General features: G+C 47.4%; 1 protein-coding gene across 1 annotated transcript in view; it reads left to right on the top strand.

The window, feature by feature from the left end:
• The first annotated feature begins 524 nt into the window (after nt 1–524).
• Nucleotides 525–17,388, top strand: part of LTBP1 (latent transforming growth factor beta binding protein 1) — a 333,365-nt gene continuing 316,501 nt past the window's right edge. Inside the window, 3 exon segments of the mRNA XM_037528248.2 lie at nt 525–657; nt 660–1,017; nt 2,029–2,099. Coding sequence (XP_037384145.1) covers nt 525–657; nt 660–1,017; nt 2,029–2,099 — 562 coding nt within the window.

Below are 17,388 nucleotides of genomic sequence, written 5' to 3'. Positions count from 1 at the left end.
GCCTGCAGCTCCGCACTGAGGCTCTCCGTGGCGTGGAGGGTGGCGCGCGCGCCCGGCTCCTCTCACGCTTTCCCCAATTAGGATTTACTGCCTGACGTCACGTCTGCTGGAGATTGGCTGCTCCGATCTGACACTCGCTTCCACGGCGAGAGAAACTTTTTAAAGACTTTGCAGCCGGGGCTGCCTCCGAGCGCCCCGCACGCTCGCGCCCGCCTTCGCCCCCTCTCGCCGGGTCGGGGCGCGGGGCCGCTGCACCCCCCAGCGGGGCGAGCCCACCCTCACCTTGCGCAGCCCGCGCCCCTCGCCCCTCCCTCCCCGGCTCCGGGCTCCCCACCCCCACCCCGCCCCCTCCTCCCGCCGCTTCCAGCTGGGGTCCGGGCCGCTCCGCGCCGCCCGCAGAACTTCCTCTCGTGCCAACGCGCTTCCCTCCCGCCTTCCCGGGCGCTCGGCCCTTCTCGGGGAGCCCGGCGCGCGCTCCGGCGGCCGCACCCGGCGAGCCGCACGGCCGGGGGCGGGGGCCCGCGATGGCCGGGGCCTGGCTCAGGTGGGGGCTCCTGCTCTGCGCGGGGCTGCTCGCGGCGTCGGCGCTCGGCCGGGTGCGCAGGATCACGTACGTGGTGCGCCCCGGCCCCAGCCTCGCGGCGGGCGCGCTGCCCCTGGGGGGCCCCCGCGCCCCCGGACCTTCAACGTCGCGCTCAACGCCAGGTACAGCCGCAGCAGCTCGGCGGGAGCCGGGGCCCCCAGCGGCGCCGCCTCGGGGGCCCTCTCGGAGCGGACGCGGCGCACGAGCCCGCCCGGCAGCGCGGCCCTGCAGGGGCTCGGGCCACCGCCGCCTGCGCCCGAGCTGGCGCGTTCTGGGGGCCCCGGCGGGCAGCTCCACCCCAAGCCGGGCGGGCGCCCGGCGGCCGCCCCGTTCGCCAAACAAGGCAGGCAAGTCGTGCGCTCCAAAGTGCCGCAGGAGACCCAGAGCGGCGGGGGCCCGAGGCTGCAGGTTCACCAGAAGCAGCCGCTGCAGGGGTAAGCCCACACCCTCCTTCTGCGCGCCGCCCCCGCGGGGTCGGGGCGCGCGGAGCCCCGCGGTGGGTCTGCTGCTCCTCCCGGGCGCTGCCAGCCTCGAGTGCGGTGGGAACCGCAGCGCGCGGGGAGCCCGGGAGCTTTTACTGGGAATAAACGCCGGGTGCATTGTTGCTGAGCTGCGGGTAAACACAAAAGGCATTTCTGCCTGGGGCGTAACCTCCTGCGCACCCAGCTACTCCTGGAAGAAGGGCGTCACCATGAAGTCACTACCGTTTAATCCCATAGCATCAATTAAACTCTTTACAGCTCAGTTTTAATTTTATTCCAACTAATGGAAAAAAAAGTTTTGGGAGGGCTGCTTGTAAAGGCTCAGCTCCCTGTTTTATGGCCTAGAACTTCTTAGCTTTCTAGAAATTGTGGGTTCGGGCTACCCTGCACCTGTGGACTCTGCCTTTCTCTGGCGGGGTGTCTTAGCATTGGCACAATATTGGGCTGGGAAGTTTCTGTTACTGGGCGCTCATAAACATCCTCTTGCCGCCCCCCCTCCTTCATTAATCACAGATTAGGGATGTGGGAGGAAAACTTGTTTTGTTTATTTTTTTTTTTCCTTAAGGGGTAGTTCCAGGCGTTGTTATGTTACCCCTGTTGGGACACTTCTCTCTGCAACTGAGATTCAATTAAAAATGTGGATGCAGACTGTATAGGAAATAAAGTTCATCTTGCTTTGCTTTTGGGGTTACACAAGCCATATATTTGTACCTCCTTCCTCCTGTAAATCTCTGGGTTATGCTGCCCTTGGTTGTCTGCCCACCCGTGGTGCATGGTCCTTAACTCCTCTGCCTACCCAGCTGTGGGTTGGTTGGGTCCGACATTTGTAGTGTCCTGTTAGGACTTTCTGGAACTCAGAGGGAGTGGAAGCCTGAGGCAGGACTTTCAGGAAACCCCTGGAAACTGTGGTTCTTGGGGAGGAGATGTTGTACGGCTGGATTCAGGGGTATTGCTTTGTTTTAGGGTCAATGTCTGTGGAGGGCAGTGCTGTCATGGCTGGAGTAAGGCTCCCGGCTCCCAGAGGTGCACCAAACGTAAGTGTCTATGTTCTCCTGGCCCCTCGTGGGGGGCAGAATGGGGCTGTTTACATGGGGAGACATCGGAGTCACTTGAAGGGGTGAATGCTGCCCTGGAGAAGTTGATGTGTGAAATGAAATCCACTCTGTTATCTGCAAACTTTATTACCACCCAGAAAGCACTGGACCGGAGTAATGATGTTGATGCCAGCAGCAACATGTGGTACAGAACCATGTTGGGTATCCAAGTTTCCTTGGACTCAACTGAGGTATTAATCACTCCGTCAGGCCTGCGAATCCCCAGCCAGGAGGAGAATTCCCATTGGTGGCTGAGCCATGGGGCAGAACCAATGCCATTCATTCAAACATGGGCACCACCAAATGAAAGCATTCTTTGAGATGACAGGAGGGGAATGGGAAATAAGAGACTCTATTCTGGAGTAAAACATCAGTAATTTTCAAGGCTTTGTGAAAATAGCAACCAGAATCCTTCAACGTAGAGGCCTGCTTCCCAGGAGGGAATCACTCTGCTGCAGAACTGATGACTGGGGTTTCCTGCACTGCCTCTCCAGTGGTGCCCACGCTTAGCCCTGTGGTAGAAAAATGTATTAATGATGCATAATAAATTTCAGAACATCAGAAAATGTTGCCCGTATGCATTGCGAAGTTAAGCACTAAGTTTAATTGTATGTTGACAGGTTGATTCTGCCTAGTGTTAATTAGAACAAAGAAAGCGTACTTCCACTTAGAAAAAGTGAAGGATTCCTGAGTCTTCTCTGCATAGAGACCATGTGAACTGGGCTCGCCCACAATTTCTGCTGCTTATTAGTATTCTGTAGAGCAAGTCAAATTTAGCGATTTATCATTTATATATGATATATATATATATATATATGGCTTGGATTTTAAAATATCGGGTGAATTAAATATTCTTAATTTAAGTGCAGTCATTCTGGTGAGCTTGCTTGTTAAAAAATCCTTGAAAGAAACAGAAGGACTTTGGCCCAGTGGCTGTAATTTTGTAAAGAGGAATGTCCAGATGGGTTATGATTTGGCTGTGATCAAGGAAGCAATGATGACAGATGTGAGCTCACTGTCCGCCTCCTGATTGTTGAACTCAAACCATGAGATCAGAAATGCTCAGGGTTGTAGGCATTTTAGATTAAATTGTATTTTTTTATTTTACTTTTTTTTTTTACTTCTTAGATTACACTTGACAATAGTGCATCAGCATTTTCCTGAAGTTACAATTGCTCAGGTCAAATTACATTCACTTTCTTCCCTTCAATAACTCCTGCTAGAACCTGATATGATAAGGTTTTCCTATCTCATGGAGATAACCCATGCTTGGCAGCTCACTGTGGTGAGATATTGCTGAGTAAAGATTAAAAATACAGAGCAGAATTTTATAGACAATGGGCATGCACTTCTTGATGCCTGTTAGAGAAAAACCACTAAGACTTTAAGGAATTTACTTGGTAAATGATGCAATTGAATGCTCTCTCTGAAAAGAGAATTTTCTTCTGTCTTTAGGTAGCTGAGGATATGGGATGCAAAGATGTAGAAGATCCAAAGTTTCCTCTAGAATGACAGCATCCTGATCTGAAGGACTCGCCTGGTAGCTAGTCCTGCAGGGAGAGAAGATTGTGAATGTGGCTGAGTTTAGCTGTGTTTGCCCTCTGGTGATTCAGAAAGAGAGAGGCTGCAGGAGGCTTGGGTCAGAAAAGCTCTGTGAAAGTTACTACTGGCTTCCAGAGGAAGTTGCTACATTGATAGTCTTCCCAAGACCCAGAGCAAATACTTTAGGCTTTTCGTTCAAGTGATCCTTCCAACTCCTAGAAGGTAGCCTTTGGACAGCACCAGGATCTAAGCAAAGCAACATCACATTCCTTTTCCATGGTTTTCAGCTTTCAAAAGATTGTCAGTCAGTCCAATGCTAAGCAATCTGACAAAACAATTCAGGCCTAAATGCTAGATACCTATATCACATCTCCTTTCAGGAATAATTGTTTTAGTTTATGTGCTGCCAAAGCAAGCACGGTAGTAATTGTTTTAAAAAGTAATGCTGGGGTAGGGTAGTGCTCAGTCCAAAATAGTGTATCTCCCAGATGGAGATGTTTTCATGGCAACTTGTTTTGTGTGTGGCTGGCAGAGGCAGAGTTGTTAGTGACAACAGAGGCTATCACTGATGCTGTGAAACTTGTATCTATGACTGAGCAGTGTGACACCAGGGAAGTTCAAAAGACTGGATATCAAAAGACTTTCCTTCAAATCCTAAAGCCTTTACTGGTTGTGTGGCCTTGGGGAACTTACTTGACCTCTCTGATGGTACAGTTTTCTATCTGGAAGTGACTGTGCTAAAACTTGGCCTAGTTTGTGGGCTTATTGCAGATATCAAAGTGAAAGAGAATGGGTGTGATGAAGCCAGAAAGATTTTAATTACTGGATCAAATCAGGTAAATTCTGTCACATTTTCTCCTTTAATTGATGCTTCCCTCCCAGCTGCTGCCATCAATTTTTAAAAAATTAATGTATATGTGGACCCTCCCTTTTGTATTACAGCTTTAGAGTAGTTGGGGGGAGCATGGGAAGCTTGAGACTGCTTTTAAGGGCTACAAAGTTTCAATTATGCCAGATGAATAAACTCTGGAGATCTGATGTGCAACAGTGTGACAGTATTGTGTGGCTAGCTTGAAACTTCAGAGCCTGTGTGTTAAGGTGAGCACACATGCATGCATTAATAACTGTGTGAAGGTATGTAGATTAGCTTGATTGTGGTGCTTATTTCATAATGTACATCTATATCAAAATATCATCATATACCATAAATAGGTACACTTTTATTTATTTTTAAAGATTTATTTTATTTGTGCATATGAGAACTGGGGTATAGGCCAGAGGTGCAGGAGATGAGAGAACTCATCAGAGACACAGTGGGGAGTAGAACAGGCAGCTCTACTAAAATACACTGCTGAGGGGAGCAGTGGGTGAGACAGCAGAGGCTAGCTCCCTGACTGGGGATCGAACTCATGCCACAGTGGCTGGCAATAGCTTGATAGTGCTGAGACTTTATTTATTTTTTAAAGATTTATTTTATTTATTTATACAAGCAGTGGGTACAGTAAGAAGTGTGGGAGGGTGAGAGAATTCACCAGAGCCAGAGCAGGGAACAGAACAGGCAGACTGACGAAATACTCTGCTGAGGGGAGCAGCAGGCGTGGCAGGAGAGGTCTGTACGCCATGTGGGACACTCGCTGGCTGCTGGGGATTGAACCGGTGCAGCAGAGGCTGCGGGCAGCTTTGTAGCTCAATGCCCAATTGCTGCGTCACGGGAGGAAGGCCCAGTGCTGAGACTTTAACCCCTGTAGCACCAGGGAGGTCCAATAGATACAATTTTAATTTGTTAATTATACCTCAGCTAAGGTGAAGAAAAAGAATAAATAAATACAAAAAAACAACAATCCTGGCTTTGGTTGCAAAAAGAAAAAAGAAGGAAAGAAGGAGGGAAAGAGAGAGAAATTAGTTTGGGTTGTCCAGTGATTTAAAGAAAGAACTTCAAAGGAGAGACTAAATTCCTGTGTCTCTAGCTCTCTCTGAGTGGAAGCTTGCTGTCTAGGCGGAAAACACCCCCTTGAGATTGTCATAAATTGAGTGGAAAAATCCTGACACCATTTTTGTGGCTGTAGCTACTTCAGTAAGTAGTAGTGAAATTTAGATTGCCAGAGAAATTGATTTGTGGTCTCCCTCCTCTTACACTTCCTCATTCTTCTGAGATTGAACAGGTGCACTTAGGTGTGCATAGTTTATGACACTTAGGAACCCAGACACCAGGCACACAGCCGCAGGGAGTTCCCCCAGAAGACAGCAGTGTTCTTCAAACCGGTGTGCTCCTCTCACCGTATTGCCAGGAGGCCGCCTAACGGTCTTCTTTTGAGGGTGGCAGAAGATTTTCAGTATATCGGTCATGAGCAATTGAGGAAGAAATTTCTGCCTGAGAGACGGGTTGTGTCGATGAGGTTCCGTTTGCTTAATCCAGTCAAGAAAATAAGGTGCCCCTTCTGGCCAGACTGGATTATTTTCAGTTGATTGAGATTTAATTTAAATGGGCCGTGGGCAAAGGCTTCTGAAGATGGAAGATTTAGTGAACATGAACTTGCAAACCAGAGAGTTGTTAACCCTTTGCATTCCGCTGTCCCCTCTCAGGGGACATTGGTAGCCAATGTCCAGAATGGTTCGGAGTGCAAAGGGTTTTAAACAGGCAGCGCAGACACGCCGGGCAGAGGCTGTGTGTGTGCGGCCACGGGGTGGTGGGGCCCGAGCCGCCTGGTGCCTGTGTCGAGGTGCCCACTTGCATGTTAATGCTGCTTTTCCAGACGCCCTTTGTGTGGGGGACTCTAGGAGTGGACGTTATGACACAGGATGTGTCATTTTAGTTATTATTCTGGAGTGACTGTGAATAGTGACATCCCTGTTGATCAAAAGAGATGATAGGACGTTTGTTCTCTTTCTGAAAAATTAACTTTTATAGGAGGGATTTGTGTCTTAGAGACTTTGGAGTTTCCTAGTGGGCCACTAAATCCTTGATCTGTAACATTTTTGCCTCTCTCTATCTTGGTGGTTCCCCCCTCTGTCCAAACTGAACCCACTCCCTATAGGTACTTCTGATCTTTTTTGTCCCCTTTGCAGGGTAAGAGCCGGCAAGAGAGAGACATTGCCAGTGAGCTCAGCTTTGGACTTGGGAAGAGACAACATGAAAGAATACAGGAGAGATGAGGGTGAGGCCAGGCTGGGTGAGGTGGATGGAAGAAGAAAGATGGCAGATTTGCATCCAAAGCGAGTGCCTGGCACGTTGCAGGGCCTCCATAAATGCCCGGATGGTTCTTTCATTTATTTAACGGATATCTGTTTAGCTTTTACCATGTGCCAGGTTCCATGAAGAGGAGAAATGCAGCCAGCTGTAGGGAGTACAGGGTCTGTTTTTACTCACTTAACTCATGGCACATCACATGACTTGGTCTCTCCCTAGCAAGAAGCAGAAAATCGATATTCCATTGCTTTTCCATTGGCCTTTAGCCCACATTGCTTGGGAGAAGAAAAATAAGCCGACCCTAGAAATTTTCCTTAATTGCCTGTAGAGGGGACATGGTCACATAGGCCCTTGGTGCTCAGAGGTGCTGCAGTAGGTGGCGTCCTCCAGGAGGGTGTGATGAGTTTGGAGTTCCAGGTGGGGCAGCGGGCTTTCAGGCTGTCTCCTGTGCTTTTTGGCTCGACGTGGAACTAGCTGAGCTCAGTCGTCAGGCCTAGAGTGATCACACATTTTTCATGTGCCTGCTATGGCCATTGACAGCTCTGTGCCAGCAGACCTGCCGTGAGGCTCCCCACGCAGCTGTGGGAGGGCCGGCCCAGCACCAGTGCAGGGAGCCCTGGCAGGAGGGTCAGCTGGAAAATCTTGTCTTGCGGCACAGACAGCCCGAGAAGGGAGAGGGACCCAGAGGTCAAGTTCACACTGGGTCAAATATGTGTTCTCAACACTAGTTAAAACAAACATTTAGGAACCATAAATTCTGTGTTGTGAGAGTACTTAAACCTTCATTGTGAAGCTGTGCTGCAGCCCAGGGCCTGGCCTGGCCTGCTTGAGTGGAGCGTTTCCACTGCCCAGAGAGCCCTTGGCCCTTAGGAAGCCTGACTCCGTGATAGGACCTTTGGCAACCTCAGGATTTCGCTGTTTCTGACCCTGTTACTTGTTGTCTTGGATATTCCAAATATACTCAAACATGTTTGGGAGCTTGCATTAGATTTTCCGAAAATGCAAATTTTGCTTGCAAGTCTTTCCTAGCAGCGAACAGGACTGTTGTCATGCTTGTGACACTGCCCATGGTCAATGCTGTTGAGGGGGCGATGGTCATCGCCTGGTGCTGCAGAGCCTGCAGAGGGCATTTTCCAGAGCTTCCCAGGCCATGTGGCTAGGCCAGGCGAGCGTGGTTTATGGTTCCCTTTCCAAACAGGGCCGGTGCTCAGACCCCAGCCCAGGTCTGTGGCTCTTAGTTTGTTGTTCTTTCTGCAGCCTGAGGCTTCCTAGCACCACCACATTCTCTCTTGTGGCCTTGGTCTTTTAACTGTTTTGACAGCCCTGATATGGACGGACTTTCACGAAGTTTGAATTTGCTTTGTGAGTCCCCAAGCTGGATTCATTTGCTAAGACTGCGGTAACAAAGTCCCACAAACTGGGTGACTTAACAGAAATTTATGGTCTCAGAGCTCTGGAGCCTAGAAATTCAAAATTAAGGTCTCCCCAGGGTTGGTTCCTTCTGAGGGAAGGAACCTTTTCAGACCCCTCTCTCCTCGGCTTGCACACGGATGTCTGCTTTCTTACATTCGCTTCCCTGTAGTGTGCCTGTGGCTTAGCTTCCCTTTTATGTAAGGACATCAGTCATGTCGGGTTAGGACTCATTGCAATGACCTCATTTTTAACTGGATTGTCTCTGTAAAGACCCAGTTTTCTTTTTCTTTAAGATTTATTTATTTATGCATACAAGAGCTGGGGTACAGGCCAGAGGTGTGGGGGGGTAAGAGTATTCATCAGAGACAGAGTGGGGAACAGAACAGGCCGATCGACTGAAATACACTGCTGAGGGGAGCAGCGGGCGAGACAGGAGAGGTCTGCTGCACCACGTGGGTGGCTCCTTGGCTGGGGATTGAACTCGTGCTGCAGTGGCTGCAGACAGCTTCATAGGTTGTGTCTTAACCCCTTGCGCCACCAAGGAGGCCCCAAGATCCAGTTCAAATAAGGTCCAAATAAGGTCACATATGGTGAGGAACTATGGGTCAGGACCCCAACATATCCATTTTTTTTTGTTGGGGGTGGGTGGTTTACAATTGAGCTCATAACACAAGCTTAGAGATGCTGCGTGCATGGTCTTGAGAGGTGGGTTGCTCAGGTGGGCCCCTTGGCAACCACACAAGCGCTGGGCAGAGGCCTGGCCTGGCCCTTCCCATGCAGTCTGACTGTGGATCCAAGGTGCTTCCCTCAGCAGGAACTCTGGTTGCTTCAGGGATAGAATTGACTCCCTGGCAGTGTTGCTTATACCTCTGGCCATTTTCACCTGGTCTATTTTAACAAGTTTCTAGATTGTGGTTCTTAAACATGGATGTACAATGATCACTGGAGGGGTTTGTTAAACTGTGTTATTGGCTCAGATCCTCTAGGCTTTTAATATGCATCCCAGGTGATGCTGATGAGGTGGCCCACATTTTGAAAAACAATGTCCAGAAGCAACCACTCTTCGGGCAATATTTATAACCCTTTGTGTGGTAAGTCAAAGGCCAAGCCCAACAGTTCATTTAGAAACTTTTTAAGGTGGGGAAACCTCTGAATTCCAATTTGAATAGTAGAAAGAATTCTGCATGTAGAGCTACTTCATCCAGTTTTTCTTTAGTTAGTTGAAAAGATATATATATACACACTCATGTATAAACACATACACATGCCTATATAGAGTAAGAATTGGGAATTTGCAAAATTGTTACTCATATATATGTGGTTTTTATAAAGATTTAGACACTGTAGAACACATTGTGTATTCTCCTCCCCCACTAAATAATCTATTTTTCATTATAAGCACTTTAAATACACAAAAATTGAGAAAATAAGATAAGCCTCCCCCCAATCAGGAACGTAGTTTTTTTTTTTTTTTTTTTTTGTAAAGAATCAGTGATGTAGCAATTAAGCCCAATGGTTTATAAAGGAGAGACTATGGTCTTATCTTGCTCTAAATGCATGTTTTACTAATGATGTTTTCTGCCTTGACAATGTAGAGAAAATAGTCCATAATTTATTGGTTGGACACAAAGTTGGTTGTGGTACTTATGGAAAAATCCATCGGAGCTGTGTGTTTGCCCATGCTTGTGTGCACCTACTGATTTTCCTTGCTTCTTATTAAGGACTGAGCATTTCGTGCAGACACAATCCACTGGATACTGACACGTAGCACACAGTGTCATTTAGGCTCAAGACCACGTGGTTACAGGAAGGAAATGCTATCTTACTCCCCCCAGCCTGTCACCTGCCCTTCTCACCTTTCTCTTGGTTCTCTCCTTCCTAGGTCTGGGTTTTGCTTGTCAGGAACCTGAGGCAGTGTTGCTCGGTGGCTGGAGTTCCATCTTTGGAGTTAGAATGCAGGGCTCCTATGACGTTAACACTTTGTCAGCTCTCCTTACTACGTGGCGTTGGCCTGTGTGACCTGGGGTGGGCTAAACATCCCATCCACAGATACAACGACGGCCCGGGGTTGTAGTTCAGAGGCCTGTTCTGTGACCACATAAAGGAACTGAGAGTGGGCCCTGCTCAACCATAGTCCCCAAATGTGAGCTCTCGGTGGCTCCTGTTTCCTGCGTAGGGCCATCCCTTGCTGGGTGCCCCTGCCTTTTACACCCCCTCATCCTGCTTTTCAGATCCCTTGGTGGAAATCATGGCTCTCTCTCCCCTTCTCCTGGATCACTCTGAATTTACGCTGTGGCTGAGGCTGGATCAGGTGGGAGAGGCAGCTGTCTTCTCATTTTGTGTCTGGAGGTCTTGGGGAGCAGAATGTTCTCTGCGCCCCTTAAATACCAGGTTCCCTTCTTTGCCGTGGTACAAGTGCAAACTGAATTGAATCAAATGGAGTTGAAGTAGCTTCTCTGATTTTGGTGTGTTGTAAATAATGTCATCTAAACACTGCATGAAGTATTCTGCTTCCTCTTTTGTTTACTCTCACCTCTTGGCAATAATTTCCATTCGGTTTTGTTTCCCATATTTTTCCTGCGTGCTTATCTTTGCCCCACAGATACCGCTTATTATGACAGCTTATCAAGGGCACACCATCTTACTCTGTTTCCTTTTGCTCTCCCTCTGAAGGCTGCCTGGCATGGCCTGAACTTCAAGACAGCCTTTCCTTTCTTCCTGCCAATTTTAGAATCATGCTGCTCAACATCATCTGATAGAGATTTGGGACTACGTAAAATGAATGTTGTGTGATTTTTCCCCTGTAATTTTAGATCCCCAAACACTGCTGTTGGCCAACTGCAGTATTCCCTGTGGCTTTTTCACTCCACCACGTTTGAGTAATATTGTTGGCCCAGGCGTGAGTAAACAGTTTGCGAAATGCTGTGTTTTGTAAATTAGGAAGATGATGGTTTTGAATATACACTTTTTTTTAAAAGATTTATTTATGTTTGCATAAAAGAGCTGGGGTACAGGCTAGAGGTGTGGGGGTGAGAGGATTCACCAGAGACAGAATGGGGAACAGAATCGGCACATTGACCAAAGTACACTGCTGAGGGGAGCAGTGGGCAAGTCAGGAGACGTCTGCTGTGCCATGTGGGTAGCTCCCTGGCGGGGAATTGAACTCGTGCTGCAGAAGCTGAGATTGCCTCATAGGATGTGTCTTAACCCTTGAGCCACCAGGGAGGCCCTGAATATATACTCCTGGTGTTGCTGGGTCAGAGGAAAGATGATTTTTGACTAGGTGGGAAGTCACACTGGGGGAAGGTGTTGGTTGCTGCACAAAGTTGATGTGGTCAGTTTTACTGAACTGATTTAGTCAGTTATTCAGACATGAGGACCCAGAGACTAGAGGGGAACCGTCTGGGGTACCTTGGTGGTGAATTAAGGGGAACTCTTCCCAGAGAAGATAGATTATAATCACCAAAAAGTCAGCAGGGGAAAATAGGATCATAAAATAAGGAAAATATAGTATAGATCTTTCCTCTTGGTAGCCTGAAAAATGCTTATTTCTTACAGCGTTACCAAACAATTTCAGTCTGGCTTTCAATCTTTCAGGAACTTAGTTTTTTTAATTATTATAAGTTAGGCACCCTTTCACCTATATGTGCTTCATTTTAACACCACATCTAGTGGATAATTAACAATTAACTTCAAAATAATTATTGTAAAAATTATTTTGTTTTATTTTTTAAGATTTATTTATTGATGCATACAAGAGCTGGGGTTCAGGCCAGAGATGTGGAGGTGAGAGGATCCACCAGAGACAGAGTGGGGAGCAGAACAGGCAGACTGAAATACACTGCTGAGGGGAGCAGCAGGCGAGACAGGAGAGGTCTGCTCGCCATGTGGGTTTCTCCCTGGCTGGCCGGGGATCGAAACCGTGCTGCAGAGGCTGCAGATTGCTTCATAATGCGGTGCTTAACCCCTTGCACCACCAGGGAGGCCCTGTAAAAATTATTTTAATACACCCAGACCACTTTTCCTGATACTACATTGTGCCAGGAGCAGGGCATTTCTGCCTCTGCCTTTGGCTCTGAAGGTTCAAGCAGATCAGTTAGTTAACTCCTCTGAGACTTTTCAACCTGAAGGAAATGAGCGAACAGGCACACTACCCTTCGTCACCAACTTACTCCACGTCATCTTTGTGCATATCAGACATGTAAATGGTCTCTCTATAATTCTCATGCTGTTTCCAGTCATTTGTGTGTTTGACTTCCCAGCTGGACTCGAGTTCCTGGGGGGCAGGGATCCCACACCATCACTGTTTTTACAGCCTCGGAACCCGGCACACATGTTAGACCTTCGTGGAATGAATGATTGAATGGTTGAATGAATCAGTGGGTTTGTTGCACTTTCATTGAGCCCCTGCGTACCCAGTACTGGGCCACACAAGGTGTTAAGTACTACGAAGAAACTACAACTAGGTGATAGTCGTGAGCTTGAGAGTGACTGGAGTGGGGGAGGAGGCAGGATGTTGCTGGAGGGTCTCCACAGGTTGCTCACTGCCTGTTAGTAGAGCATTCCTGTTTGGTAGGATTTGATAGGTTATAGTTGGGGTCTGGGAATGCTAATTTTTTTTTCTGTATCAGCTAACCATTATAGCACCCCCAAACTCCACAAATAACCTACCACATCATACCCCGGAACGTTCCACTTTCAGATAGTGGGGAAAGTCTGTGTAAGGAAGTGCCATCAAAATCCAGAGGGGTCTAGAGGGAGAGTCTTTTAGGCCTAGAGATCAGCCAGGACAAGGCTCCAGGGAGGGAATAAGCTTGGCCAGGTACAGCGACTCAGAAAAGGACATTGCTGGGCGTCTCGGGTTTTCAGCAATGTCCTAGACAGGGAGTCAAGGGTGGAGCCACAGTCGGGGCTTGAGTGCTGTGCAAGACCATAAATAAGATAATAAAGGGGACTTATAAATACAAATGGATTTTATTATTAAGGAAAAAAGCACAATACAGGGTTTTGTATTTTCCAGCCCTTCTTTGAAGTCATGGAAAAAGAATGTTTTAAATTGAAAATTCATTCAGTCACCTTCATTGTTATTTTTTATGGATGAGAAAAACTGTGTTTAGAACAGTAAAGCACCAAAGGCCACCCACACATGATTGTCATAGCCTGACTGCCTGCATTGTGCCCAGATGGCCAGAACCGGCCCTCAGCCCTGCTCCGCCACCCTGAGGTCTGGAAGAAAGAGACAGAGCCACAAAGCTGAGACTCAGAGTGAAAGTGAAGATTAAAGAAGGAAAGTCCCTGGTCCCTGCTGTGTGAAAAGGCAGATGATTACCACCCTCATGTGGCGCTAAATAAAAACTAAAATGTTGCATCCTATAAAACTAAAGATGAGAATCCCAGATTGGTGATCGTAGAAAATACAAAGGGTTAAGATGTGTTGCAGTGAGGGGGTTGTTCATACCCCCCGCCCCCCATCTGATAATCCCGATCTTGCCTCAGGTCCTTATAGCCATCCTCCAGCTTATTGACGGTTCGTAGTTGGTGGGGCACGTCCTGAAGAGGGTTTGAAAATAAGCAAAAAACCTGAAACCCAACTTAATGCCCCCTTCTCCCCATAATGATTTGCTTTATTCTCCTAAAAGAGAGTGCAGGCAAGGACAACAATCTTTCTTTCAAGAGTGCTCTGTTCCTTTCTTGTGATAGTGAAAAGCTTATGTTAAGTTGGTCCAAAATTTCTTAGTAATTGGAGAAGAAATAATACAGATGATAAGTAAATTAAAGACAGGGACCCTGTTTTTGTTTTACTTCTTTTCCATTAGGAAGTTGGCCGAGGCGGCAGTTCTGTGTATACAATAGACCCTCAGTAAAGTTTCTTGATTAATAAGCATTACTAGTCACTTTGTTTCTGCGTGAAAGACCAGCTGAAATTCATTTAAGCCAGTGGCTCCCAAGATGATGTGATAGAAGCCGTTCCTTTTGCTGTCAGGGAATGTGTATTATAGCAAACCTCCTGAGTAGCAGCTTTTTTTTTTTTTTTTAAAAGATTTATTTATTTATACAAGAACTGAGGTACAGTCAGAGGCACTGGAGGGTGAGAGGATTCACCAGAGACAGAGTGGGGAGCAGAACAGGCAGACTAACAAAATACACTGCTGAGGGGAGCAGCGGGCGAGACAGGAGAGGTCTGCTCGCCATGTGGGTTTCTTTCTCGCTGACCGGGAATCGAACCCGCGCTGCAGAGGCTGCGGACAGCTTTACAGCACGGCACTCAACCCGCTGCACCACCAGGGAGGCCCCTGGTGGGGGCCTGAGCTTTTGCTGCTCAGTTCCAAGTGTTAGAGGCTCTTCTGATGGACGTGCCTGGCGCCATCCAGACAGCTTGAATACCTTTTCACAGCCCTGGTGGTGCTCACAGCACGGTCCCTGGACCAGGGGTATCAGTGTCACATGGGAACTTGCTGGAAATGGAGTTTCTTGGCCCCTTCCCTAGACCCGCTGACTCAGGTCCATTGAGCCTGGGTGTGGGCAGGAGGCTTCAGGGAAAGAGGCACCTTTGTGCCCCGGTCTTGGGGACTAGAAGCTTCTGCCTTCTCCTTCCTAACAGTGTGGTGTGGCTCTTCAGTCCCAGATGTGAGCCTTGGAATCTGAGCAGGTGCATCTGTGCAGGTTCACACACACGCATTTCTCTTCTGCACACTGGCTGAGAAGATGCAGATAAGCCATTGTGTTGCTTAGTGACTGGACTCTGGGACTTCCCAGTTCTTGTCTTAACATGGATGAGGCTTAGGGCCTCCCTGATGGTGTGGGGGTTAAAGTCTCAGCACTATCAAGCTATCACCAGCCACTGTGGCATGAGCTCGATCCCCAGCCAGGGAGGTGACCCACATGGCGCAGCAGACCTCTCCTCTCTTGCCTGCTGCTCCCCTCAGCAGTGTTTTTCAGTCAATCTGCTAGAGAACAGGATTCACCATTCTGTCTCTGGTGAATCCTCTCATCCCCTGCATCTCTGTCCTACACCCCAGTTCTTGTATGCATAAATAAATAAAAATCTATTAAAACACAGAAGAGGCTTAAATCATTTTTTCACCTTGTATATTAAATGCAGATGATGGGGTTCCCACTCCAGACCTACCAAATTGGAGCCCCAAGAGGTAACCATTTGACCCTCATTTTTACAAACACCCTTGTTCTGGTGAGGGGGCTTATGGGTACACACGGGAGATTTTGCAGGTTTGGTACCTGACCTCTGCAGGAAAGCAAGTCCCATGAATTTCTTGTTTGCCAGTGCATATTGAAAGTTATATTTATACTCGTCAGTGGTCTATTAAGTTTGCCATAGTATCATGTCTAAAAAACCAGGTGCATACCTTAATAAAACATGACACAGGTGTGAGGTGAGCACATGCTGTTCTAAAAATGGCGCCCAGAGACTTGGTCCATGCAGGGTCACCATCAACCTTCCCTTTGTTTAAAAAAAAAAAACAACAACAACAAAACCAGTATCTATGAAGTGCAGCAAAGCAAAGCAAAATTAAATGAGGCATTCCTGTACTGGAATAAATGATGTCAAAGGCAGGGAATGATGAGGAAGGTATTACAAAATTAATATAACAGAGCAAATGTGACATTTTGTTTTGAAGGCAGGTGCCATTACTTGTTTCCAAAATAGTTTAAAAGTGAAATGAAGAGCCAGTTCTTGTCTAGAACATGCCATCAGTGTTGGCAGGGATGAAGTTTTCTTACGTGAATATGAGGAAGTTGAGACAGAGCGGGGACTTGGCAGCGCCATTTGACCATTCCTGGGGGTCCTGCTGCTTCAATGCAAGAAGTGGCTGGAGGATGGCATCAGATGGTTGGAACCAGTCCAGTTAGGAGTTTCTGCAAAGACAACCACTCTTATTAAGTGTGCATTTGGGAAAGGATGGCCCTGTTAGAGACTGGGAGCCTGTGTAGAAAGAGCTGAAATTACTGGTTTGCTTGTCCTTGTGAAATAAGAAACTGTTTTTCCTATCATTTTCCTAAAGTGTTTTCTTTCTGCAAAATACATGATGCAATTAGGCATTTAAAAAAATACTGATTCTTCAAGCAGACAAATTTTTCTCAGCAGGGGTGGGGGGTGGGGGTGGGGTTGCAAAGTTATTTAAATCATCAGAAATTCTAACAGAAATTTCTATCAGAAATTTTAACCTGGTTAAAAGTCAATAATTCAATCTTTTCTTCCCAGGGCTAGCATTTCTGATACTATCATTTCTACATGTCTGCATATTACTTTCGGCGAAGCATCCAAGTGTTTAAATATCTCCAGCTTTAGGCTACAATCTTAAAAAATGCTGCCCATTTTTGAAAAGATCCATATTTGAGAAAATCCTTGAAAATAGGGATTTAAAGTTAGTTCTTTTTCACTTAGTATGGACACTTATCTAAAAAAGTAACCAATTGCTAACCTTTGTGTAGCTGAGTTAGCTCTGTGTGTCTCTCCTGAGAGTCAGCTTCAACCTTTCCCCTTTCCTTCACGAACTCTTTATGAAGTGCCTGCAATATAGTTTTGCTGTGGGTTGAGCACACAAATTAGATGTGTACGCACAGTGCAGTGGGAGGGCGAAGGTGACCTTCACACTAGGAATTTGGCAGACACAACCTAAGGAAACCCCCAATGGGTCCTCTGTCGTGTGATTTCCTTCCTTTGAGTGTGGGTAGAGCCTGTGACTTACTTCTCAGTCAGTAGAATATAGCAGAGGTGATAGGGTGACACCTCTTTGATTGTGTTATGTTCAAATTGGTCTTAGCTGGCCGGGTGAGGAACTTTCCTGCTGGCTTGGAAAAAGTAAGCTTGTGACTTGCCTGTGGAGAGGGCCATGTGACTGGACGGTCAGTATGAAGTTGGGACCCCCGGCCCTATAGCACCCAGGAAATGAATTCTGCCAACACCTGAATAAACTTTCCCAGGTGAGCCTCAGAGGGGACTTTGGCTCACCCAATTATTCCATCACAACCTCGCGAGACCCTGAGACAGAGGACTCGCTTACTCTGTGCTCAGACTCCTGACTCCTAGAAACTGCGAGATAATAGACGTCTTATTCTAAGATGTTG

This window comes from Talpa occidentalis, unplaced genomic scaffold (assembly GCF_014898055.3).
Source record: "Talpa occidentalis isolate TD23 unplaced genomic scaffold, MPIMG_talOcc4v2.1 talOcc4.5, whole genome shotgun sequence".
NCBI classification, from domain to species: Eukaryota; Metazoa; Chordata; class Mammalia; order Eulipotyphla; family Talpidae; genus Talpa; species Talpa occidentalis.
Note: the sequence above shows the minus strand (reverse complement) of the source record. Positions and strands in the feature narration are given on the sequence as shown.